The sequence below is a fragment of the Oryx dammah genome, unplaced genomic scaffold (assembly GCF_014754425.2).
Source record: "Oryx dammah isolate SB20612 unplaced genomic scaffold, SCBI_Odam_1.1 HiC_scaffold_13, whole genome shotgun sequence".
Lineage (NCBI taxonomy): Eukaryota > Metazoa > Chordata > Mammalia > Artiodactyla > Bovidae > Oryx > Oryx dammah.
The window spans coordinates 16,370,082-16,397,822 of NW_024070197.1; the positions used below are offsets into that span (position 1 = coordinate 16,370,082).

Here is a 27,741-nt window from a genome sequence, read left to right on the forward strand (position 1 = left end):
TAGAACTGAGAGAATTTGATGTCAGATTGGATAGAGGATGAGACAGAAACCGAAGAATCAAGGACAACTCCAAGGCTTTTGGGCTTGAGCAACTGCAAAGACAAGTTGCCTTTCACTGAGATAAGGAAGAGACAAAAGAACTGGGCAAGAAAATCAGGAAATTGTTTTTTAATGTGTTAATCTGGAGATGCCTCTTATTCCATTGGAGATGTTAAACAGGCAATTGGATAGAGAGTTTGGAGTTCACGGGGAGAAAAATTTGGGAGCCAACAGCTCATCAGTGGTGTTTAAGGCCGTGAGACTGGCTGTGAACATCAACGGGAAGAGGTGAGGACCAGGACTGAGACTCGAGAGCCTGAGAGCCCACAGACACAGTGTCCTGGAAGCCAGAGGTAAAAGGAAGGATGAAGTGCTCAACCAGGTCAAATGCTGCTGGCGGACCAAGGACTGAACTTTGGGTTTAGCAACATGAACGTCACTGGTGACTACGGCGAGCGACTGATAGATCCCTTTTTCATGCTCGCACGTCATGCTTTGTTAGGAGTACAGTGACTTATTTAACCAGTCCCCTACTGAGGGATATTTAGACTGTTCCTTACTCTTGCCTGGAAAATCCCATGGGCGGAGGAGCCTGATAGGCTACAGTCCATGGGGTCGCAAAGAGTCAGACACGACTGAACGACTTCACTTTCATTCTTTCACTTTACCTTTTGCCAGGCTTCCCTGGTGCCTCAGTGGTAAAGAATCCACCTGCCAATGCAGGAATGCGAGTTTGATCCCTGGGTCAAGAAGATGCCCTGGAGAAGGAAATGGCAATCGACTCCAGTATTCTTGCCAGGGAAATCGAATGAACAGAGGAGCCTGGCGGGCTATAGTCCATGGGGTCGCAAAAAAAGCAAGAGAGTTGGACACGATTTAGTGACTAAACAACAACTGGTTTTCTATTTCAAATGCATTGCAGTGGAGAACCTAGTTACACATCTTTTTCTACACTATATATGTGCCATTCTCCTGCACATGAATTTCTAGGGGAAAAATAGGTGAGTTTCTAATTCTGACAGATGTTGAAAACTGTCCATCACAGAGGTTATACCGTCAACACTCCCACCAACAGCACATGCCTTTTCCCCTAGGGTCCCGTCAGTACCGTGAGGAAGGCTGAGCACCGGAGAATGGATGCTTTTGAACTGCGGTGTTGGAGAAGACTCTTGAGAGTCCCTTGGGCTGCAAGGAGATCCAACCAGTCCATTCTAAAGGAGATCAACCCTGGGATTTCTTTGGAAGAAATGATGCTGAAGCTGAAACTCCAGTACTTTGGACACCTCATTTGAAGAGTTGACTCATTGGAAAAGACTCTGATGCTGGGAGGGATTGGGGGCAGGAGGAGAAGGGGACGACCCAGGATGAGATGGCTGGATGGCATCACGGACTCAATGGACGTGAGTCTGAGTGAACTCTGGGAGATGGTGATGCTGCGATTCATGGGGTCGCAAAGAGTCGGACACGACTGAGCGACTGAACTGAACTGAACTGAACTGAACTGAATCTTTTTGTCCTTTACTAAGTTGCTTTATTTAAAAAGGGTCTCAGTGTTGTTGTTTTTTTTTAATTTTTAAAATTGAAGTATAGTTGATTTACAATGTTGCGCCAATCTCTGTTGTAGAGCAAAGTGACAGTTACACACGTATAGACATTCTTTTTAAAAAATATTCTTTTCCATTACAGTGTATCCCAGGATATTGAATATAGTTCCCTGTGCTATGCAGTAGAACCTTGCTGTCTGTGCATGCTACATATAATAGTTTACATCTGTTAATGCCATGCGCCCTGTCCTTCCCTCCCCCACCCCCTCCCCCTTGGCAACTACAAGTCTGTTCTCTGTGTCCGTGGGTCTGTTTCTGTTTTAGGGATAAGTTCATTAGGTTCCACATATAAGTGATGTCATGTGGCATTGGTCTCTCGGTCTTACTTCACTTAGTGTGAGGATCTGAAACTGCATCGTCTGTTGTTTCAGTCGGCATTTATTTTACTTGAAGTCATGTCTCATATATCTACATATATTTTCTTTTTTTTCTTCATCTTTTAAAAAATTGAAGTATAGTTGATTTACAGTGCTGTGCCGATCTCTGCTGTACAGCAAAGTGACTCAGTTATACATATATAAACATTTTTAATATTCTTTTCCATTATGGTTTATCCTAGGAGATTGGATATAGTTCCCTGTGCTATACCATGGGATCTTGTTTATCCATTCTAAATGCAATATTGATAATTTGCATCTACCAACCCCAAACTACCAGCCCATCTCTTTTCCTCCCCCTCTCTCCTGGCAACCCCAAGTCTGATCTCTATGTCTGTGATTCTGTTTTGTGGACAGGTTTATTTGTGCCATATTTTAGATTCCACATCGAAGTGATATCATACGGATTTGTCTTTCTGTGTCTGACCTAGTTCGATCATCTCTAGTTACATCCAATTTGCTGTAATCATCTCATATTTCTAAGAGCCATTTTTATTTCCTTTCCTAGATGCTATTTGTTCATATTCTCTGTGCATTTTCCCCACTATGGGACTGCTCCTTTCCTGATTCATTTATGAGAAATCTAGATCTGTGGCTTATGATAGGGTTACATCCCAATAAACCCATCATAAATTGAAAATATCATGTCAAAATTGCATTTAATACACCTAACCTAGCAAACATCATAGCTTAAACTAGCCTACCTTAAAAGTGCTCAGAATACTTGCATTCGCCTATAGTTGAGCAGAATTATCTAACACAAAGCCTTTTTTTTTTTGGCTGCACTGCACAGCCTGCAGGATCTTAGTTCCCTGACCAAGGATCAAACCCGTGCTTCCTGCCTGCGGTGAAAGCTTGGAGTCCTAACCACTGGAACACCAGGGAATTCCCACAAAGCCTATTTCATAATAAAGTGTTGAATTTGCTGTTGTAGTTGTCTAGTCACTAAGTCATGTCCGACTCTTTTGTGACCCCCATGGACTGCCACCTGTCAGGCTCTTCTTTTCATAAGATTTCCCAGGCAAGAATACTGGAGTGGTTGCCATTTCCTTCTCCAGGGCATCGTCCTGACTCAGAGACTGAACCTGCATTTGCTGCATTGGCAGGCAGATTCTTAACTGCTGGGCCACCAGGGAAGCCCTGAGTGTTGAATATCTCATGTAATTTGTTGAATACTGTACGGAAAGTAGAAAACAGAATGGTTGTCTGGCGGCAGAATGGTTGTATCAGTCATTTACCTTCAAGATCATGGAGACTCGGGCCACTGCCCCACCCAGCATTACCAGAAAGGGTCAAACTCCATATTACTAGCCTGGGAAACAAGCAAAATTCAAAATACAATTTCTACTTAATGAATGCACATCGTTTTCATATCATCTTAAAGCCAAGAAAATTGTAAGTTGGACCATGGTAAGTCAGGAATATTTGCACAATATTAGGAAAGTTAGCCTGTTGTGCCCAAGTCACGAAATCTCCCAATGACCACCAGGGAGCCGATATGCGATGCAAAAGCAAGAGAGTTTTTATTACCAAGCTCCAGCGGGGGCTCCCACCGATACCGATGCAGAGACTACAGGGAGGAGCCCCGAGTTCTGGGTTACATTGCTTCTACAGGGTATTCTCGCGCGAGAAATTTGAAAAACGGGAGTTTCCGGGTTGGGAGATGTCTAATTGGTTACCTTCTGTGGAAGGATTAGGTGTTGGTTTTTGATTGGTTTTTATTCCCCCCACCCCCCACCCCCCCACCCCTCCACCCTCCGGGCTGGCCCCGGGTTCTGATTGGTTCCAATTTCCTGGGCTGGCCCCGGGTTCTGATTGGTTCCCATTACCTAGGAGACCAGGTTAAGTCAGGAGATTTTGGTCTGGGGTCCGATTGGCTCGAGGGTGGTGGGGTGAGGTCAGGGGATTTCCAAAGGCTCTTTTCCTGGAACCTTACAAAATGGAGTTTTTCTGTTAACAAAATGGAGTAGCTTAGGTCCTTCAAGCCCTTCATGTGTCAGACAATATGCATTTTTCCTATTTTATTGGTGTGGATTCTGGACTGGTCAAATTTAGACATGAACTATTAACTCCTGGTTATGAAAGATAAAAATTTAAATTTCTAACCTCACCACCCGTTTCCCAACTTCCCTGTAATTTCCATGATTAGAACTCACACTGCCACGTTTAAGACTCTTGCAAACACCAGCTCCTGACCAGCAAGTTTCTTGGGTAACACCAGGATGATCTAATCACATGTGGTAAGGCTGCTGAAAACGAATCAGAAATGATCAAGAAAACTATGTGAAATGCAGATTTTCCTCCACCACCATCAGTGAAACCTTTGCCCTGAGTAGGTACTGTGCTGAAAGAAAGGCCATCCTTTTGAAAGTCCAGCTCCTGTTTTAGGGTGTGTTTTTCACACTTTTGTAATTACAATTCAGAATAAGCAATGTATTCACGTTTCATTGCAGGGGGTCCAGGTACCTTTGTTTTAAAATGCCTGTCCAAATCCACTTAATGAATTTTGAGGCATTAGCAGATCCAATGCCTCCCTTCTACAACAAATATATATTTATAATTTTTTCTGTACAAGGACTTCCCTGGTGGTTCAGTGGCTAAGACTTCATGCTCCTCATTGCAGGGGGCCCAGGTTCGATCCCTGATCAGGGAACTAGATCCCACAAGCTGCAACTGAAAAAAGATCCCACATGCTGAGAGGAAGATCAAAGATCTTGCATGCCAAAACTAAGACTCGGTGCAGTCAAATAAATAAATAAATGTGTTTTTTTTAAATGGAGAAAAATTCTGTACAATGTCTAAATTTATGTTTTATCCAACTTGAGTGAGGTATAATTTACATAGCAATTGCAATGAAATGCACCCACTTGAAGTGCATGGTTTGATGAGTTTTGACAATTGCATACCAGCCCAATCAAGGCAGAGAACATTTCCTTCACTCTAGAAAGTTCTTTCTTTCTCTTTACAGTTCTTTCTCTCGCCATCCACCACCTACCTGCCCCACCCACTTTGGGTAAATGCTTTTCTGATCTTTTTATTACCACAGATTTGTGTTCTATTTTGGGATATTTTTTGGGTGGGGAGAAGCCATGTGGGTCTTAATTCCCCAACCAGGGATTGAATCCATGTCCTCAGCAGTGAAAGCCAGGGAATTCCCTAAATTAGTGTTAAAAGAAATATTTTTATATGCTCCCTTTACTATCCTGAAATGAAATTTTTGGATAATATAACCTACTCACACAAAAAAACTTTTTTAAAATAAAGATATCCTTATTGTAACATAAAGGCAGATTAAGAGGAAAGTGATCTGTAGTGCGATGCTGAAAGATTCAGGCCTGATTAAGCTTCAAAAGATAATGATGCAGTTGTGTGTGTGCTTAGTTGCTCGGGTGTGTCCGACTCTTTGCGACCCCATGGACTGTAGCCCACGAGGCTCCTCGGTCCATGGGGATTCTCCAGGTAAGAACACTGGAGTGGGTTGCCATGCCCTCCTCCAGGGGATCTTCCTAACCCAGGGATTGAACTGGGGTCTCCTGCACTGGAGGTGGATTCTTTACCATCTGAGCCACTAAGGAAGCCCAAGAATACTGGAGTGGGTAGCCTATCCCTTCTTCAGGGGATCTTCTTGACCCAGGAACTGAACTGGGGTCTCCTGCATTGCAGGTGGATTCTTTACCAGCCCAGCTACCATGGAATCCCAATGATGCAGTTAGAGATCAGCATTAGGGGCAGAATTCTCAGGAATGCTGTCCAGAAGGAAGACAGACACAGGTGCACTCTATTTGCCATTTAAAGACCTCAACGGTACATCCACATTGCTGCAAATGGCATTATTTCACTTTTTTTTTTATGACTAAGTTGTAATCCATTGTATAAAACCATAATGGAAAAGAATATGAAAAAGAATGAAGAAAAATATGTGTAGGTATAACTGAATCACTTTGCTGTATAGCAGCAATTAACACAACATAGTAAATCAACTATACTTCAATTTTAAAAGAGAGGAAAATGAAATTAAAACAAACAAGCAAACAAAAGCAACAACAATAAACAAAACAGTGAAGCAAGAAAAACTTCTGCTGTTTCACTCGATCGTTGCATTCTTGGGAAATTTTTACTTTTGTATATGAGTGAAATGGCGCTCAGAGCTGGACTTGGGTATTTATAACAGGTTCTTTACCTCCATGAATATCTTATGGAATGTAGCATGGGACATCTCCTGGGACACTTAGCATCCTGATCCCCTCCTAGGAAGTGCTTGTGGCACCCCCAATCCCTATAACACAAACCTTCCTCAATTTCATAAATACCTTTGGGAGAGCAATGGCCACTTGAGGAATGAGTTTCTATTGCCATTCCAAAAGCATTGCTTTAGAGAATGATCTGTCCCTCTCTCATACTTTGGGGCGGGCTTGGGGGTGTCCTGGGTTCAAGTGTTGGGCTGCCTGTGCTTTGTGGTTGGGGGAGGAGCAGCTGGAGGGTGTAAGCAGATGGCTAACGTACCTGACACCCATGATGTCTCTCCTTCCCATCCGCCATCTGGCCCTGCCCTGCTCCTACATTAGGCCCTGCCTGCAGGTTTGGGGCCAGGGACCCTCTCACCATCCCTGGGTCAACAGCTTCCAGCTCTGTCTTTGGGAAATTTTTGATATTTCTATCCATTTGTACACTTTTCTTTTCCGTTCCTTTGCTTTCCCACTGCAGGGGGATTTCTCACCCTTTTATTCCTTTACAGGCACTTCCAGAAGGAGAATCTTTAGATGTCCGAAGGATGCGGGATGCAGAGCCTTTGAGCCAAATCCAGCCCACCACTGTGTTTCCTCTGATCTGGAGAGTGGGCCCCTGTGGTGTGGCCAACTTGAAAGGGGACATTTGAAATAGTCACACCAAGGACTTAAGAGCGCCATTCTTTATTAGCTGGGCTGCTTTAGGTACCTTTTTTATTAGTAACCCCTCTGGACCTCCATTTACTCAAAGGAAAGACTGAGGATGATGATCATACTTGCTCAGAAAAGAGTTAACTCAGCAGGCCCGAGTTGCTCAAATCCTGCATTCCCGAAAAGGATCTGTTGTTGCGAATGGGCTTTGGTTGACACCAGGGAACTGAGCTCCTCGAAGGTTCTGGTAAGAGTGTTTTGTACTCTTTAGAGTATTTTTTTTTTTTAAGAATCTTGAACTACACTGTACAGTTTATCTAGTTTGTTCAAATGATGGAATTTGTGGTTTAACAGCTGCTTTCCTTCTAGGGCTTCAATAACTATGGCCAGTCATTAGAGTATGTGTGTCTACATGCCTCCCACTCCCCCAGTAAAAACCCTGGACTCCTAGGCTCACGTGAGCATCCCAGGTACACAACACTGCACATGTGTAGTCACATATCACAGGTGGGATTCCATGCATCCTGTGTGACTTCACTGGGAGAGGACTCCTGGAATCTTGCACCCAGGTTCCTCTGGATTTCTTCTCATGCACCTTGGCTTCACATCTTTTCACTGTAATGAACTATAACCCTGAGTACTACATAGCATAAGGACTATGGTCAATAATGTGGAATAACTTTGTATGGAGACAGATGGTTCTAGACATCGTGATCATTATTTCAGAATATATTCAAATGCCAAAGCACCATAGAGTATGCCTTCTGATGTTGCTAAGTTGCTTCAGTCATGTCCGACTCCGTGCAACCCCATAGATGGCAGCACCAGGCTCCCCCATCCCTGGGATTCTGCAGGCAAGAACACTGGAGTAGGTTGCCATTTCCTTCTCCAATGCATGAAAGTGAAAAGTGAAAGTGAAGTTGCTAAGTTGTGTCTGACTCTTCGTGACCCCATGGACTGCAGCCTACCAGGCTCCTCTGTCCATGGGATTTTCCAGGCAAGAGTACTGGAGTGGGGTGTCATTGCCTTCTCCAAGACTATGCCTGAAACTAATGTAATATTGTATGTCTATTGCATTTCAAGAAAAATAAAGAAATTAAAATAGGATGAAAAAAAACTCTGAATATTATCACTTCTGAGTCCTATGAGTCCTTCCAGTGAATCACCAAACTCAAGGATGGTCTGGGCAACCCCCAACACAATACCTGAGATGCTTTGGGATATAGAAAAGAAAATGATTCCAAGAGACATTTTTGGTAGTCATTTGTTCTGGAATTCAAAAAAAAATTATTGCAGTATAGTTGATTCACAATGTTGTATTGGTTTCAGGTACACAGCAGAGTGAACCAGCCGTATACACACATACATACACTCTTTCTCAGATCCCCCTCTCATAGAGACCATCACAGAGTACCAAGCAGAGTTCCCCGTGCTATAACAGCAGGTCCCCACTAGCTATCTATTCTACATACAGTAGTGTGTACACGTCAGTCCCAGTCTTCCAATGCGTCCTTCTCTCCCCAACTCCCTGATTTCAAGAGACTTTGAGGATAAGGACATTTACTCTCCCTTATAACCACAGGGGTGGAGGCAGGGCCACACAACCAATACAACATTGTGCAGTTTCAGCAATGGCATCAGGAAGCATCTCAGACCATTTTTCTCTTCTCTTCTTCAGTATGTTGGCATCCATCTCTAAGCCAGATGTCTTGTTGTCTTAAGACAGCCTCCAGGGCTTCCTGTAGGTTTGTGCCTTCATTCAGGCTCTACAGCAAAAGGGAAAGAAACATTTATACCGACACAAATACTCACACACACACACACAGCATGCATACAATTAAGTACAAAAATATACAACATAAATGAATTATTATAATGCAAATATCAACCATGTCAAGAAACAGAATATTGCCTCACCCTCAAGACCCCCTCTTCATGACCCTCCCAATCACAGCTCTCCCCAACCCTACTGGACTGGGTTGCCATTTCCTTCTCCAGGGGATCTTCCTGACCCAGGGATCAAACTCAGGTCTCCTGCATTGCAGGCAGATGCTTTACCCTCTGAGCCACCAGGGAATACTACACCTCCCCAATCCTAAGGGGTATGTAAAGAAAAGTGGAGAGGATAGTACAATAAACTAATATCTATTACCTCGGTCCAGATTTAACGATTGCTAATAATTTTCCATATTTGCTTTGTCTGGATTTTTTTTTTCTGAACCATTTAAGAGTGAGTTGCAGACATAATAACTATTCATCCTAGTTTTAAATAAGAAGTAACGGGCCTCAAATGGAGTCACTTGTGCTAAGCCCCACGTCAACAAACCAAGACTTAATCACTAACTTAATTGCAGTTTTCATCTCCTCCAGAAATGCAGTCATAACTGGTCAATCTGGAATCTCCTGGTCAGGTGAGGTAATCCACCTGATAGCCCCTTCCATCCCTCAAAGAATGACGAGGTAATCTCTCTTTCCTGTCCCTGCCCACTTCTGCCTTTAAAAGTCTCCCATTTTGTTCAGCTCTTTGGAGCTCCTTTCTATTTGCCAGATAGGATGCTGCGCGATTCACAAATTGATGAATAAAACCAATTTGATTTTTAAATTTGCTCAGTTGAATTTTGTTTTGTTTTTTAACAATCTTAAATACTTAAGCCCATATGCTAAGTTGCTTCAGTCATGTCCGACTCTGTGCGACCCTATGGACCATAGCCCACCAGTCTCCTCTGTCCGTGGGATTCTCCAGCCATAAAAACTAGGTTGCCATGCCCTCCTCCAGAGGATCTTTCCAACCCAGGGACTGAACCCACATCTCTTATGTCTCCTGCATTGGCAGGTGGCTTCTTTACCACTAGTGCCACTTGGGCCCGTATCGTTTAGCAGTTGTTTAAAAAAATTATTTATTTTGGCTGTACTGGGTCTCCGTTGCTATGTGAGGGCTTCCTCTAGCTGCAGTGAGTGGGGTCTGTCTCTGTTGGCAGTGCTCGGACTCCTCATTCGGTGGCTTCTCTTGTTGTGGAGCATGGGCTCTAAGGCTCGCAGTCTCAGTAGTTGTGGCTCACAGGCTTAGTTGCTCTGCGGCATGCAGAACCTTCCCGGACCAGGGATCCAACCCATGTCCCCTGCACTGGCAGGGAGATTCTTAACCACTGGACCACCAGGGAAGTCCATCTTTTAACAGTTTTAACAATCATGTCCTTCTTCTGCTCAACCTCACTACCATTACCCCACCTAAATCCACAGTACTTTCTATTTCGCCCATCTCAGATTTCCCTACTAATCTCAAAATTATGTTTTCTCTCTCCTCTACCCTTTCTCCCTCCCTCCCTCCCTCCCTCCTTTCCTTCCTTCCTTTCTTCTCCTTTCTTTTTCATTTTTTCAGATCTGGGGTGAATCAAGACCACACATGGGTGACTTCCCCGGTGGTCCAGTGGTTAAGAATCCTCCTTTCCGACATGGGTTTGCTCTGTGGTCCTGGAGCTAAGATCCCACATGTGGAGGGGCACCTAACCATGTGCAAAACGAGAGAGAAGCCACGCACAGAAAGGAAAGATCCTGCATGCTGCAAGTACAACCTGATGCAGACTAACAAACAAATAAAAAGACTCACACCTGGCGTTTGATTGACCCTTTCAGTTTCCCAGGTATATGTACTCTTCTTTTCTATGATATTGACTTTTTAAAAGAAGCATATATTTGGCTGTGCCAGGTCTTAGTTGAGGCACTGAAATCTTCGTCTTCATTGCGGCATTCAGGATCTTTAGCTGTGGCATGTGGAATCTAGCTGCCTGACCAGGGATCGAACCAGGGCCCTCTGCATTGGGAGTGCAGAGTCTTAGCTATTGGACCAACAGGCAAGTCGCTATGATACTGTCATTTTGAAGCAACCCAGTGGTTGTTCTTTACAATGTCCCACATTCTGGATTTGTCTGATGAATTCTTCATGGGGTCATTGCATTTGTCTTCCTTGTTTGGAATACTTGAAGCATTTTATATTCCTTATCTCATTTAGTTCTCGTAGTACAGGAAATAGTTTTCATTATTAGTCATTTTACAGATGAGGAAACAAAAGTCAGAGAGATTAGGTAGCTTGTCCACATCCCGTGGCTAGTATGTGGTGAAGCCTGGGCATTAAGAAACAGGAGTGTGACCATTACCTGTGCCACTTAAGTAGAGCTTTCCTACAAGTCTCAGCTGACTTTAAATCACTGTCAATATGATCCCTTTGTAACAGAGATAGGGCTGCTTAGTGATAACCATCAACCTTCACCTTGGTGCTGGACACCCATGCATATGAAGGGAAGACCCAAGAAAGAAGGGTGAATCTCAAGCAAAAACCACACAAACTAGGGCCATCACCTGGCAAGGGGAAGCAGTGCTGGGTTTCTCTAAGGTCAAATTTCCCAAACCTCAGTGGCTCAAGTACCACTTGAGATTTTTTAGCCATATTCAAGGACTACTTGAACTATTATTTACTTAGCAGACATACATGCTCAGTCCGTCAGTTGTGTCTGACTCTGAAACCACATGGACCGTAGCCCGCCAGGCTCCACTGTCCGTGGGACTTTCCTGGCTAGCATACTCGAGTGGGTTGCCATTTCCTTCTCTAGGGGATCTTTCTGACTCAGGGATCGAACCCGGTGCATCTCCAGCATTGGCAGGCAGATTCTTTACCATTGTGCCCTCTAGGAAAGGTAACTTTATATCACTACTGTGAAGGGAAAGTCAGTATCAATGAATATTTTGTCAAAGACAGTATGGATCTGGTTAGATCACAAAGGTTCATTTTGTGTCCGCCTAAAATCTCACCAGCATGTCCCACTCAGATGCTGGTCTGAGATTAAATAAGTGACATTTTCTGGGGGTTTGCTTTGTCAAGGGTGGGAAACTGGCCCAGAGATGTAGAAACAAAGTCAGGGATGATTGGCTGGGTGTCTGAGGGGAGGTAACAAGGCCAGGGTTGTTACCAGGGTTGGAGACAGAAGTGTTTGCTACTGTGTCAGTGGTGTTGGGGAGATGAGGCATCCTTACCCCTTGTCCTTCAGGGGAGGGAGGCTGGAAATGGAGTTAAGAATTAGTCTACACCAGGGAGCTTTACAAAATCCCCATAGAATGGTGTTTGGAGAGCTTCTGGGTTGGAAAGCAGGCGGAGGTGCTGGGGGCTGGTACACCTGGAGAGAGCATGGATGCCCTGTGCCCTCTCCCTCTGTATCCTTATCTTCAATAAACTGGTAAGCATAAGAGTTTCCCTGAGTTCTGTGAGCCGCTCTAGCAACTTAATTAAACCCAAGGAAAGGCTCTTTGAAACCTCTGATCTACACCCAGTTGGTCAGAAACCCAGTGATAATTTGGGCTCTTGACTGACATCTGAGGACTTCCCAAGTGGTTTAGTAGTTAACACTCTGTGCTTCCACTGCAGGGAGTATGAGTTTGATCCCTGGTCCAGGAACTAAGGTCCCACATACTGTGGGGACTTGCCAAAAGAAATGGACCAACACCTGAAGTGTGCATGTGGGGTGGGAGGTGGGCAGTCTCTTGGGAGTAAGCCCTTAACCTGTGGGATCTGATGCTATCTCTGCCGCAATAGCAAAAGAGTTGAGTTAAACTGCAGGACATACAGCTAGTATCTCAGAGAATCACCCGGCTTGTGGATAACCCTACACATGTTTGGTGATTAGGAGTGTTTGTGTAGGTCATAAAAGAGACTCACAGCATAAAGATCGACACAGTAGAGAAAAGCTGGGATTTTCCCTATTCAGGAGATTGAAAACTGAATTTTTCCTTTTCAGGAAGGCTTCCCTGAAAAAAAACAGAGCAGGTTAAAGGGCTTAGAAAAATTGGGGTAGTAATATTAAACATGGTGGTCAGGGGAGGTATAGCCGAAAAGGTGACACTCCAGCAAAGGTCAAAGTCAGAGGGACTTTCCTGGTGGTCCGGTGGTTAAGACTTAGCCCGCATTGTAGGGGGTACTCGTTCAGTCCCTGGTCAGGGAGCTAAGATTCCACATGCCACACCACCCCAAAAAACCAACACAAAAAACAGAAACAGTGTTGTAACAAACAAATAAATCCTTTAAAACTGTGGAAACATGTATATTATCATAGGTGAAATAGATCACCGTCCAGGTTCGATGCATGAGACAAGGTACTCAGGGCTGGTGAACTGGGATGACTCTGAGGGATGGGATGGGGAGGGAGATGGGAGGGGGGTTCGGGATGGAGAACACAGGTACACCCATGGCTGATTCATGTTAATGTATGGCAAAAACCAGTACAATATTATAAAGTAATTAGCCTCCAATTAAAACAAATAAATTAATTTTAAAAATAATAAAACTGATCCTCATTTTTTAAAAAAATCTTTAAAACAATGAATCAAAGGAGGGGAGAGAAGGAGCCACTGAGGATACCTGGGGAAGGGTACTCCATGGGGAGGGAACAGCCAGTGAAAGGCCCTGAAATGGAGTACGCTTGATGCGGTCACAGAATAGCAAAGAGGCCTAAGTGGCTGGGGCAAGGTGGGCAAGGGGGAGAACGGGGGGCCAGGGGCCAGAGAAGTTATGGGGCAGATCATGGGGTACAGTGAGGACTCTGACCTTTTCTCAGCGGGGGTGGGGGCACCTTGGTGGGCAGGGAGACACTAGTCCAGACAGGAGGTGAGGATGGACAGGACCATGGTGGGGGCAGAAGTGACTGGGTTCTGGATAGATTTTTTAGAAATATTTGGCTTCACTAGGGCTTAAGCTGTGGCATGTGGGGTCTAGTTCCCTGACCAGGGATTGAATCCTGGGTCCCCTGCAGAGCGACCTCAGAATCTTAGCCACTGGACCACAGGGAAGTCCCAGGCTCTGGAGAGATTTTGTGAAGTGGAACCTACAGCATTTGCTAAGAGGTTGGAAGTGGGCGAGGGAGACTCAAGAGTAGAACTCTTGGCCCAGGTGCCAGGCAGGCCGCAGGCACAGTTCACAGTGAGGTCACCCATTCTGGTACCTCGGGACCACGCTTCCTGTGGGGGTGAACAATGGCTGATTCGGGGTTGCCCAAGCCGAGTGGTGCCTTCCCCTGAGTGCCTCTCCCACGGGTCTTTGCATGAAGGCCCCTGCAGGGTTGGTGGCACCTGGGCTGCTCGGGCCTGGGGCCAGCTGGGTGTGAACAATCCAAATGAAATAGCAGGAATTAGCCCCAGGCTCCCTAGGTGACAAGGGAGCCTTCCCTTCCTGAATGAAGAAACCTCAAGAAACGCTGACCAAGGACAGAAAAAGAGTAACGGTCCAATGAACCTGGACTCAAGGCTGACTGATCACTGCCACATCCTCCTTCTGAGGCCACGTGCACGGTCTTTCTGAGCCCCGTCTTGTTCCTCCTAACACAGGATCAGAATGTCCACTGTTGGGGAACTTTCCTGCTAGGCCAGTGGCTAAGACTCTGGGCTCCCAGTGCAGGGGCCCCGGGTGCAATCCCTGGTCAGGGAATTAGGCCCCGCATGCCACAATGAAAAGATCCTGCATGCTGCAACAATGGAAGAACCCGAGTGCTACAAGACCTGGGCCCAGACAGATAAATAAATAAAATATTGAAAAAAAAAAGAATGTCCACTTTGGGAAGAGTATATGAGATTACTCATGAAATGTGCAGTGCTAGGTCGGGTGCATCATAAATGCTTGAAAAATCGTACCTCACAGGGAGTGTTACCTAGGATCTAAGAGACAAAACTGGATTACATCTTTACTCTGTGCCTGTGTTTTTTGTTTTCCTATTTTTCCTTTTTGTTTGGCTGCACCTCTTGGCTTGCGGGATTTTAGTTCCCCAACCAGGGATCAAATTGTAACCCTAGCCCGGGCCGTTGGCAGTGAATGCTCAGCGTCCTCACCACTGGACCGCCAGGGAATCCCCTCACTCTGCCCCTTTGGACTTTCCTGAGCCTCCGTTTCCCTCATATTGAGTCCTGATTTCCTTATGCCTTTCCCCACCAGCTTTCTTCCCCATAACTTCCTGTCTCAATAAATAGCAGAGAAATCTCTTCTGTTTTTGGACCAGTAACCTTGGAGTCCACCTGGACTTCTCTGATTCTCGAACCCCATCAGGGGCATCCTTACACCAAGAAGTGGGGCCTTGGCCTTGGTAGCACTTTCCTGGAAATTCTCTAGGCTAGGGCTACAGGGTACCCTAAGCAGGGTTCTCTGACTTTGCTGGATTTTTAAAAACCATATTTTCTTGCCTGAGTTGCACGGCTTATGGGATCTTAGTTCCCCAACCAGGGATCGAACCTGTGCCCCTTGCAGTGGAAATGCGGAGTCTTAACCACCAGATCACCAGCGAAGTCCCAAGGTACCCTGACTTTAGAACAGCACCCCTGTGGGTCCCATCCTGTTTCTTGTCCCTTTGGAGGGCTCTGCCTCTGCCCCCACCATCAACCCTGGTACATGGGGTGGGCTGGAAGTCCTGAGGAGCTCTAGGACTCTTGCCTAAATAGGGTCACCGTGGAGCCCTGTGGCTGGACCCCAGTCCAGTTGAGCAACCTGGCAAGGGGCTGGCTGGCCACCAGAACAGTGCTGGCATGCTGACTGGGGAGGCCTCTCGTCCCTTCACCTCGATGCAGGGCACATTCAGGACTCTGTGTCAGGAACTGTGCCAGCGCCCCTTAGCTGAAGCCTAGTAGGTGGGTCTGTGCATCAGCTCTCACCGTCCTTCGGCCTCCAGTCCACAGCACCAAAGCTGGCGTGTGGCCACCGCGGGTATTTTTCACCTGTGCATCCCGTCCTGTGGTCTCCCTGCTCCCCCCCTCCATTCCAGGTCAAAGGTAGTCTTTACCGTTTTTCACCCAGGGCTTTTTTTTTTTTAAACCACATAAAGGAGGTTTTATGCATTTTATGGCTTAAGACAGAATCCCATGTAGTCTGTGAGATGATAGAAAATATATGTGTTGGTCTCTACCCTTGGTTCTTGGCACAGAAATCCTGAAACCTTTGTAATTTCCTAATTGATAAGAACACGAAGAGTGGACTTCCCTGGTGTCCAGTGACTGAGAATCAGCCTGCCAAAGCAGGGGACACGGGCTGGATCCCTGGTCTGAGAGGATTCCACATGCTGTGGAGCAGCTAAGTGGGTGTACCACAACTACTGAGCCCGTATGCTGCAGCAAGAGAGGTCACCGCGATGAGAAGCCCTCGCATGGCAGCTGGAGAGTAGCCTTTGCTCACAGCAACTAGAGAAAGCCCCAGCACAGCAGTGAAGACTCAGTGAAACCAAACAATAAACAAATGACTACAATTTTCACAAAAGAGCACTAGGAGCATGTTTTGTTCTAATGATGGGACTCTGGGTGGGCTTCTGAATTGGGGCGGGGGTCTCCGCTGGTCACCAGAAAGACCGAGATACGATTAGAAGCTTAGAATGTTTAGAAACCCCACCCCTCTGCCCCCATCATCCTCATCCTCCAGACTGGGGAAGCAGCTGACAATGGAGTTAGTAGCTGACTCTGCATGCACAAGGGAGCCTCCATAGGAGGGCAATAGTAAAGATGGCTTAAAGCTCAACATTCAGAAAATGAAGATCATGGCATCTGGTCCCATCACTTCATGGGAAATAGATGGGGAAACAGTGGAAACAGTGTCAGACTTTATTTTGGGGGGCTCCAAAATCACTGCAGATGGTGACTGCAGCCATGAAATTAAAAGATGCTTACTCCTTGGAAGGAAAGTTATGACCAACCTAGATAGTATATTCAAAAGCGGAGACATTACTTTGCCAACAAAGGTCCATCTAGTCAAGGCTATGGTTTTTCCAGTGGTCATGTATGGATGTGAGAGTTGGACTGTGAAGAAAGCTGAGCGCTGAAGAATTGATGCTTTTGAACTGTGGTGTTGGAGAAGACTCTTGAGAGTCCCTTGGACTGCAAGGAGATCCAACCAGTCCATCCTAAAAGAGATCAGTCCTGGGTGTTGATTGGAAGGGCTGATGCTAAAGCTGAAACTCCAGTACTTTGGCCACTTCATGTGAAGAGTTGACTCATTGGAAAAGACTCTGATGCTGGGAGGGATTGGGGGCAGAAGAAGGGGACGACAGAGGATGAGATGGCTGGATGGCATCACTGACTTGATGGACCTGAGTTTGAGTGAACTCCGGGAGTTGGTGATGGATAGGGAGGCCTGGCGTGCTGCGATTCATGGGGTCGCAAAGAGTCAGACATGACTGAGCGACTGAACTGAACTGAACTGAACTGGGGAGCTTCCAAGTGGGTGAACACATGTACCCCTGGAGGGTGATGTACCCCAACTTCAAGAGGACAGAAGCTCCTGCACTCAGGACCCTCTTGCACCTCATCGTGTGCATCTCTCTCTTCAGTGGGCTGTTCCTATGCATCCTTTATCGAATCTTTTAACAAAATGGAACATATAGTTCCCCGAGTTCTGTGAGCCGCTCGGGCAAAGTAATTGAGCCCAAGGAGAGAGTCTTTGGAACTTCTGATCTATAGGTAGTTGGTCAGAAGCACTGTTGATAACCTGGCCTTGTCATGGGGAAGGGGTGGCAGGGGCAGTCTTTTGGGACTGAACCCTTAACTTGCAAGATCTGACACTCTCTCCAGGTAGATAGTATCATGCATATTAGGTTGCTTCAGTCATCCGATTCTGTGCGACCCCATGGACTGTAGCCCACCAGGTTCCTCTGTCCAAGGGATTCTCCAGGCAAGAATACTGGAGTGGGCTGCCATGCCCTCCTCCAGGGGATCTTGCAGACCCAGGGATTGAACCTGGGTCTCTTATGTCTCCTGCATTAGTAGGCAAGTTCCTTACTGAGAGTGACACTTAAGAAGCCCCAGATAGAGTCAGAATCGAGTTAAACTGTAAGCCTTCCAGACTTCTAGCTGGTGGCACGGAGAAGTGTTTGGGGGTGGGTAACCTCCACATGGTTGGCGACCAGAGCATCAGAAGTGAAGGGTTGTGTGTGAGAAGTAAAGGACATACACAGAGGAGAAACGCAACAGGGGAGAACTGGATTTTTCCCTACAGAGGAAAGAAAAATCTGGATTTTTCCTTTACACATCTGAACAAAAAATCACCAAAATCTACCATATGCTTCCTGGTCAAAATAGAGATCATAATATCAGGATGTATTCTGGTTCTTCTGATCTCAATGGCCTACTTTCTGTGAATTATGCCTGTCCGAATATTCAAAAACTGAGGCCAATTATGTGGTCAATTCGAATTTACAAAAGGGCTCTAGCCCTTCAGAGAGCAGGGCTTCTTTCTCAGCTGACTGGGAAGCTCCCTTTATTTTCTTTCTTCACTTACTCTGGGCTGTGCTGGGTCTTCGTTGCTATGCAGGCTTCTCTCTAGTTGCAGGGAGTGGGGGCCACTCCAGTTGCGCTCGCGGCGGCGGCTTCTCTTGTGCAGCACGGCTCTGGGACACGTGGGTTTCAGTAGTTTTGGCTCACGGGCTTCGTTGCTCCGAGGCATCTGGGATCTTCCCAGATCAGGGATTGAACCTGTGCCTCGTGCCCTGGCAAGTGGAGTCTTCACCACTGAGCCACCAGGGAAGCCCAGCCCCCTTTATTTCTACCATGGAAACTATTGTTCGTGTCCTCCAAGTCCTGCTGCCAGGAAGAGAGATCAGACTTTGAAAGGACTGGCCGGTACTTCCTCCACAGTCGGCAAATAGGAAGAGCTCTTTCTTTCCAGGGCTGTCAAGACACTGTGAGCCCTTCCAGGAGACGGGTGACAAGATGCTCCCTTAGGTAAGTCTTACTCGGTGTGGGGCAAATCCAAGACCACTCATTTTGCTTCATTTTTCTTCACTGGGGGATGGTTTATGGAAGCAAAGGCACGGTCAAGGTTGAAAGACTCTAGGAATACAGGGATTCTTGCCTAAAGAGGGTAAGAAAGAGCTGGTTAGAAGAGGAATCCTACACCAATGCTATTAATCCCAAATAAGGCGTTTTACAAGACCAGAGAAATTCCTGCTCACAATTTTCTGCATTCTCTGATTAAGCATTGCATTTGTGGGACTTCCCTGGTAGTCCAGTGGTTAAGACTTCTCCGCAATGCAAGGGACTTGAGTTCAATCCCTGGTCGGGGAACTAGGATCCCACATGCCTCAGGGCAACTAAGCCCTTGCACACCAACCAGAAAGTCCGTGCTATACAATTAGAAAACCTGTGTGCTGCAATGAAAGATCCTGCATGCTGCAACTAAGACCAGACACAGCCAAACAGGTAACAAAAACACTAAAAAAAAAAAAAAAAAAAAAGTTAGGACTCATTAAAAAGAAAAGAATTGCATCTGTTGTTGTTGTTTAGTGGCTAAGTTGTGTTCGACTCTTTGTGACCCCGTGGACTGCAGCACAACAGGCTCCTCTGTCCTTCATTATCTCCTGGAGTTTGTTCAAATTCATGTCCATTGAGTTGGTGATGCTATCCAGCTGTCTTATCCTTAGCCTCCCCCTTCTCCTTTTGCCTTCAATCTTTTCTAGCTTTGGGGCCTTTTCAAATGAACCAGCACTTCACGTCAGGTGCCCAAAATATTGGAGCTTCAGCTTCAACATCAGTCCTTCCAATGAATATTCTGCATGGATTTCCCTTAGGATTGACTGTCTTGATTTCCTTGCAGTCCAAGAGATTCTCAAGAGTCTTCTTCAGCACCACAATTCAAAAGCATCAGTTCTTCAGTACTGAGTCTTCTTTATGGTCCAACTCTTTTGTCCATACATCCCTACTGGGAAAACCATGGCTTTGACCATATGGACCTTTGTCGGCAAAGTGATGTCTCTGCTTTTTAATACGTTGTCTAGGTTTGTCATAGCTTTCCTTCCAAGGAGCAAGCTTCTTTTAATTTCTTGGCTGCAGTCACCTCCTGCAGTGATTTTGGAGCCCAGGAAAATAAAATCTGTCACTATTTCCAATTCTTCCCCTTCTATTTGCCAAAAAGTGATGGGACTGGATGCTGTGATTTTTTTTTTTTTTTTAAGGTTAAGTTTCAAGTCAGCTTTTTCACTCTCCACTTTCACCCTCTTTACACTTAACATGCAAAATGAATTGGGTTCCAGGCTTGGATTAACAGGCTTGCCTCCTGCAAGAAAACTTCCTGGGACACTGACTTAAAGCAGGAGGAATCTGGGATGGCTCTCCCCTCGGGGGCTCTGTCCTGTGCCTGGCTACCCAATGACACTCCTATTACTGTGATATCAAAATACACCTATAACTTTCCCAAGAGGCCCATGGGGTGTTTTATACAGCCTTGTCTCCTAGGAGCCATTACTCTCTAATCATTAGCTTCCAGGGAGTCGGCTCTTTTCGAACCCAATTATATTTGTTTTTCTTTTTAATCAGAGTACAGCATGGGGTGTAATTCCAGGAATTAATAGAGATTGTCTCTGGAGAAGGAAATTGAAGAATGAAAATGACTTGTCAGATTCTGGCCTTTTATCCTACTTGAAGTTTTTAAACATTTTTCTAAAGCCATATTTTTGGACTCATAATTGGATTACAATCAATTTTCATAATCTCATTACCAAATAAGACTCCCCCAGCTTTTATATTACATTAAAAAATGATGTATTGCTGGGACTTCACTGGTGGTCCAGTGATTAAGAGTTCACCTTCCATTGCAGGGGGTGCAAGTTTAAACTCTGGTCAGGGAATTAAGATCCCTTGTGTGTCTCAATGCACCACAAAAATTAATGAATAAAAAAAAATTTTAACACAGTGTATTGCTATGGACTGTGAGTTCTAAGATTTGCTTCAAATTGCCTGGGGGAGCCAGTGGGTGGGAGTAGAGATGAAAGCAAATTGGTCAGGAGTTAACTATTGGGGTTGACTGCTTCTTCCATTCTTCTTTCACTTTGGACATGTTTGAAAACCTCAATAGCAAAAAATTTTTTGACAGTGTATATATTGAAAAGAAAATTTTCCCATATAATAGTCACCCCATCTCTTAGAATTCAGGGTCTCCCACCCAAATTGCTATGACCCCTTTTCCCCTTCCTCACTCTATTTCGCATAGCACTGATCACCTTCCAACACGTGACGTCATTTACATGTCACATCCACTGCTCATCATGGCCCAGTGAATCACAGTACATTTCATGCTTATTCCATTAAAAAATGGAGTCTTTCTATAATTGTGAAGACAATGTTGGGAGATTGGCAGATTCTTTTTTAAATGATTTTCCAAAAGTATCTAATTTGCTTACACTGTCTCCTGTTCACCGTGTCTCTTCTCCTAGAAGGTAAGTTCCCTGTCCATTTTACCAGCTGATTTGAAAAGCATGGGTAGCTTTTATTTCTTTATTTATTTTTGGACGAAGCTGGTATAGAGGTTAAAAGCAAGAATTCTAGTGCCACCCTGGCTAGGTTCAAATATTAGCTCTGTCACCTACTATCTATGTGACCTTGGGCAGGTCACTTAGCCTATTTTCTTATCTTTGAAGTAGAGACATAGCCACACCTACCCCAGGTTGCTAACCTGACTGGTAGTGAAAGGGTCCATGAATGCTGGCTGGATTATTACTGGTTACAGCACTCATTTAGGAAATCAAATAGAAATGCATTTGATTCCTACTGGAGCCTGTTTTATCTCATTAGTGGTGCTGGGGACTTCTCTGGAGGTCCAGTAGTTAAGACTCCGAGCTTCCACTGCAAGGGGTGTGGATTCCATCCCTGGTCAGGAAACTAAGATCCCACATGCTACCTGATGTGGCCAAAAATTGGAAAAAAGATAATGATGCCAGGCCCTTAATTGTTCTAGAAACTAAAGGATATGAGGCCTCCCGCCCAGATGCCTGGCTGAATAACAGCAGCTGTTCAGCACTAAGGGCCTTACAGCCTGGTGAGGGGTGCTCCGAAGGACCAGTGGTGGGAATGACAGACAGACTCTGGACCCGGCATCTCCTGCTCCTCCCTCCACGGTGGCTTCTGCGATTTGGTCCCTTAATTACCCTGCAGGTTTGAACAGAGTCTGAAGGAAGGGAAGTTTGGAGAACAGGGCCTGGAGACAGGGCTGGGAGGGCATGGCAAGCAAGCCTGGGAGGAAGAGACAGGGAGAAGGGAGGGGCAGGCAGAAATGGCTAGTCACTGGGAGAATGGAGCCAGGCCCGGGTGGAGGGGAGTAGGAGGGGAGGAGGGGTTGGGCGGGGGTCTGATATTGGATATTAAGGGAGGGGTGGGCGAATATAAAGGGCTGAGGTGGCGATGGGAACAAGGGAGAGAAGGTGAAGGCCCACTGGTGAGGAGCACTGGCTGAGATGCAGGGTGAGACTCGGGGCGCAGAGCGGGGTTGGCTGCGGGCGCTGGGATGCGCAGGGCGGAGAGCGGCTGCGGTGGTCGGCTGGCAAGGACGAGCTGGGAGTCTGGGGGCTTGAAGGGGCGGCTGCTGGGGTGTGGGGGCGACAGCCTTTGGGTGCGGGAGGCAGGGGTGTGGCCTGCGGAGGCTCCAAGTCCCTGATGTCTGGACCCTGGCTCTCCAGCAGCCGCAGCCGCAGGGCCTGGCGAGGAGACCACGGGGGCCTCAGCCTCCCAGGGCCTGCCCGCCTGTGTTCCCGCTTCCGACCCCGAATCCGAGGAGGCGCCCGGCTTAAGCCAACTGCCCATCGAGATGCTCCTGGAAGTGCTGAGCTACCTTCCCACAAGCATGCTGCTCGGGCAATGCCGCCACGTGTGCCGGTACTGGCGCTACCTGGTGGACACCCGGGCCGTGTGGCTGAGCATCTTACCCTACAGCCACGCTAAGCTGTGGCCCGTCTTCCGATCCTGCCTCCCCCGAGACGACGACCCCAGGCCCTGCCTCCTGGGCCGCTTCTGCGAGCGCAGACCCTTAGGACGCAATCTCTACCCGAACCCCCATGGCATAGGTGGGGAGCCCAGGAAAAGAGGTCTCAAGGGTGCCCATGGGATGGTTTGGAGGTGCGGGGCAGAGAGGAGAGGCTCCAGGAAACCCCTGGGACTTATCCATGGGCTGGCAGGCAGGCCAGGAACGTGGGCACAAACATTTTTTCATTTAACAGACTCCTTCCTGCCTTGGAGGACAGTCAACTGTAGAAGCTGGAGAAAGGAGGAAAGCTGGGAAGACGACCGCAGGCTAGTTCCCAAGGACTCTTTCCAGCCTTTCTACAGGTGGACGTCCCTCTTCCCCAAGGGCTGCGGTGGACGGTGGTGAGTTCTTGCCTGGATCTCACTAACCCTTTCCCCCTTTCTCCCAGGTGGTGTTACAAGAAGCAAGTGTTGGACCTGGAGGAGGAGGGTCTGTGGCCGGAACTCCTGGATAGTGGAAAGATTGAGATTTGTGTCTCTGCCTGGTGAGTGTGATGGCAAAAACAGCTTTAAAAGCAGGGCTGACCTTGGCATGGGTGACAAGGTGTGTAGGCCTCCCAACAACCCCTTAGATTAAGCAGGAAGGGAAATGACTTCACCACCATCAGAGCTTTACTTACTACTTAGCCGTATCCACTCCCTGAACCCTCTCCTGACCCCCAAACGGACCTGGATGGGAAGATGCCAGGTTGGATCCTGTGCAAAGGACTTGGTTTAGGAGGAGGCAAGATAGAGTTGGCTAAGAGGTCAGATTCTGGAGTCAGACTTCCCACACTCAAACCCTGGCTTTCCGGCTTTGTGGCCTTGGGCAAGTCACAGTGTGCCTGTGTTTCCCTGTCTTCATAAGTCAGGGTTCTATGTCAGCCACAGAGCTAGTGCTTTGAAGTGTGACCTGTTTCAGCAGCCTTCATGATCCTTGATCCTGTGGGAAAGTGTGTTTTGAAACCTCGAATTGAGAAGTTCAGAGAGGTGAGGTCACTTGTTCAAGTGGTGCAGCTGGGGCTTGGCGGGACCTGGCATTAGGCTCATACTTGTCTGACTCCAGAGCTTGTGCTCTGTTTGATGGTCTTGAAACCAGGATGCTCCATGAAGACCTTCCATGGGATACCTCACTCGGATTATTTTAAGGGAGGCAAGTTCCAAATCCTCTACCATTTTATGTACCCTCTTCTCAAATTACTCAGCTACAGATTACATCTACGATGGGGGCATTGTATGATTATGCTTTCCCAATTTCCTGTCTTTCAGCGCTTCAGTTTTATAGAAAAAGTCATTCACTAAGGGGTATGGTCCCTAGATGTAAAGGCCTCTGGGGAAACAGGCAAAGTGAGAATGAAATTTGAAAATTTGGTCTTACCACATTCACTTTCAGTCAAAACACCATAAACTTCCCCTCTCTAAAAACTCATCTCTTTCAGAAATATATTTACAATAAAATTCTTTATTTGACTTCATAATTTGTGCTAGTGGTAAAGAATCCACCTGCCAATGCAGGAGACACAGAGACTTGGGTTCAATCCCTGGGTTGGGAAGATCCCTTGGAGTAGGAAGTTGTACCCCCACTCCAGCATTCTTGCCTGAGAAATTCCATGGGCAGAAGAGCCTGGTGGGCTACTTTCCATGGGGGTCACAAAAAGTCGGACACAACTGAGTGACTGAGTACACACACTTAGCCAATTAACAATGTTCTGATAGTTTAAGAAGAACAGCAAAGGGACTCACCCATACAGATACATATATCCATTCTCCCCCAGACTTCCCTCCCATCCTGGCTGCCACATAACATTGAACAGAGTTCCATGTGCTAGACAGTAGGTCCTTATTGGGATCCATTTAAAATATAGCTGTGTGTACATGTCCATCCCAAACTCCCTAACTCTCCCTTTCCCCCATCCTTCCCCACCCCCCACAACCACCAGTTCGTTCTCTAAGTCTGTGACTCTGTTTTATAAGTTCGTTTGTATCATTTTCTTTTTAGATTCCACATATAAGGGATGTCATAGGATATTTCTCCTTCTCTGACTTCACTCATTATGACAAACTCTAGGTTCATCCATGAAAAATGACATTTCATTCGTTTTAATGGCTGAGTAATATTTCATTATATATAGGGTTTTTTTAATCAATGTTTAATATCAGCCTCCAAATCAACTGATACTACACGAGGCATCCTTAGTCATATTGCTGGTTTTCCTGGAGTGGCTAGCCCCTGTTATAGTCTATCTGTGTGGTTGTGGCTAGCCTCCACCAAATCATATTGGCAGGCTTATCCAAGACAGAGATGCTCCTATCAGACATAAAATTGCAAGGATCCAGAGATTACCTCTCAGTGTCAGACGGCAATGAACATAGCTTTGAACAGGGCAAATTCCTTTCTACACAATATCTTTTCTGGAATCCATGTGATTCCAATTTGCAGCAACATCTGGCAGCCACTCGTAGGTAACAGTTCAGCCAAAAAGAAAAAAGTTTAGCACTTCGGAAATTTTAAATTTCTACTTATATTCTTTGTGTGCATGTTGTTGGCACAGAGCAGTAGGAAAGGTAAATCACATGAACATAATCATATATTGTGTGTACATTTACACCTAAGAAGTGATATGATACCTCTGTGAAGGAAGTTACTACTTTGTCTATATATATATATATACATTTCTCAAATTAATCTTGTTTTTACATTTGTATTTTTGACACCAAAAAATGTACATAGCTTGTCTGTGCAAGTCAATGAATTATTACAAAGTGAACACATTCACTTAAATCAAGAACAGAAGGTTAAAAGAAAAAAAACAGAATGTTGCCAGCAAACACCACCCTCAGCATCCCTCATGCCCCATTCCCATCACTTCCAATCCAGCGGTAGCGCCATCTTGAATTCTGTTGCCATAGGTCACTTTTGTCCGTTTTGGTGCTATGTATATATACATGGAGTTGTACCATATATAGTGTGTAGTGGGCTTCTTTCAACCACATGTTTGTAAATTCACCCATAACTGTATGTAGCTGCAGTCTCCTTTCATGGCTTCATAATTCATTGTGTGAATATACCACGTGTGCATAGGTGCTCAAGCCTCTGAGTTGTGTCTTTGCGACCCCATGGACTGTAGCCTGCCAGGCTCCCCTGTCCATGGGATTTTCCAGGCAAGAATACTGGAGTGGGTTGCCATTTCCTACTCCAAGGATATCTTCCCAACCCAGGGTTCTTTACCACTACAGTCACTTGGGAAGTCCAATAATTAATTCTCTACTCCAGTGGCTCCTAGTAAGGAGAAACTCCTAAATGGAAGTGCCAGGGTTTGAACCAGGGATCTTGTGCAAGCCAAACATGTGCTCTACAACCAAGCTACACCCCCACTCAATCTATCCATTTACCAGGAGTGGACATTGGGTATTGTGTCTTTGAGTGTTACTTGATGTCCCATTTCCAATTTACTTAGATTCCCTTGGATCCTTCTAAGTGACTAAGAAAATTGTATCTTAAACATCACCATTGAATACATTGGAAATGACATCTTTTGCCACCAGCAAAACATAGAAAGAGAAATAATATGGTAGGAGGTATCTTGAAGAGCATGGCTCTAGGTCATTACTTCTGAAATGAATGTGCATGTCGACCACTGGAGAGGGTGTTTAGGGCAGATGGGTTCCTTGGGGAAGCAGAGGGTCCCACGTGACCCTGATGCTGCTAGTCCTGGGGACCACAGCACCATTTTGGATTTTTACACTTGGGAAGGCCATTCAGGTAGAGGAGGCAGATGCCCAAAGAGGTGGGGTGGCAAGTTCAACCTTCAAGATTTTCCTTCTCTCACAGGTGGGCAGACCAAGAAGCCTCGGTCTGTCTGTATGAGCTAATTGTCCAACTTCTAGATGCCAAGCAGGCCATGCTACATCATTTCTCTCCTAGGCCAATCCATCAAGGTACAACTAGTATCCCTTTTAAGGTGAGTCTGACAGGGGCAAAGAGAAAGAATGGTATGGCTTATGGTGATCTATTGCTAAAAAAATAAATTTCCCCCAAATTTAGTGGTTTAATATCAATGGCACTCATTTTATCTCCTCTCATGATTTCTATCAGGAGGGCTCTGGTGAGAGTTTCTGACTCCAGTCTCTTATGAAGTTCCATTTCAGACACTGGCTGGAGCTAAAGGGCAGGGTGGGCTGTGAGTGTGTATACTACAGCTGGTGACTGGCCAGGCAGCTCTTGGTTTAGTCTCAGAGCTTGGCCTTGGGATCTCCCTGTTTGTTCTCATTGGGGCTTCCTCACAGCATGGCAGCTTCGGGGCAGTCAGCTGCTTCCTGGTGGCTCAGGCTCCACCATGAGGCTGCTGGAGAAACCAGCAGACGCTGCATTGCCTCTGTGACCCCGCCATGGAATTCACTTGGTGAAAGTCACTCAGCATCACTCCCACCACAGTCTTGGTTGCAATGAATCAACCCGCCCAGATTCAAGGGGGTGGGAATTAGACTCCACCCCTGGGTGGAGAATGACATGATTCTAGAAGGTCATATGTAAGTGGAAACATTGCAGCCATCTAGGGAAAATACCACCTGCCAGAAAGCCCCCAACTCAGCTTTTGAGGGGAAGGCCATGGCACAGTGGGACTTAACCTCTTTTTCTGCCTACAGACCGACCACCTGTTCTGCAACCTCAAGAAGGGCATCCGTTTTGTGTCTCTGGAACACTGGATTTGGGACATGAGGTTCCTGCCTGAGGACTGTGGAATCATCGTGCCCAAAGCCAGTGTGATTGTACAGGTCCGTCAACTCTAGTAGAGGACTGTCCTTGTTAAACAACCTGACCGTGCCTTCCAGCACCATTGGCTGGGCCACCTCAATAATCAAGGGCTCGTAGTTCCTGGCATCCTGGGATCTCATGGGTCCAATCAAGGGTTCTACTGAGCCCTGTCTTTAAATGCTATGAGAAGCTATGAGAACATTTTTACATCAGGTCTACTGGCTGCTGCTGCTCTAATACAGCCCCTGTTCTACAGAGTGGAGACACACAGGTGAGCATGGGGAAATAGTGAGAGGGCTCCTCACCCTCCG

At 46.2% G+C, this 27,741-nt stretch overlaps 1 protein-coding gene across 1 annotated transcript; it reads left to right on the top strand.

Annotated features, from left to right (window-relative positions):
- The first annotated feature begins 208 nt into the window (after positions 1-208).
- On the top strand, positions 209-27,465 carry LOC120873285 (F-box only protein 27-like). The gene is made up of 7 exons (XM_040254097.1): positions 209-327; positions 21,114-21,116; positions 22,137-22,285; positions 22,353-22,788; positions 23,085-23,180; positions 26,507-26,636; positions 27,322-27,465. The coding sequence occupies exons 1-7, from the start codon at positions 209-211 to the stop codon at positions 27,463-27,465; spliced, it is 1,077 nt and encodes a 358-aa protein (XP_040110031.1).
- Positions 27,466-27,741: the final 276 nt, after the last annotated feature.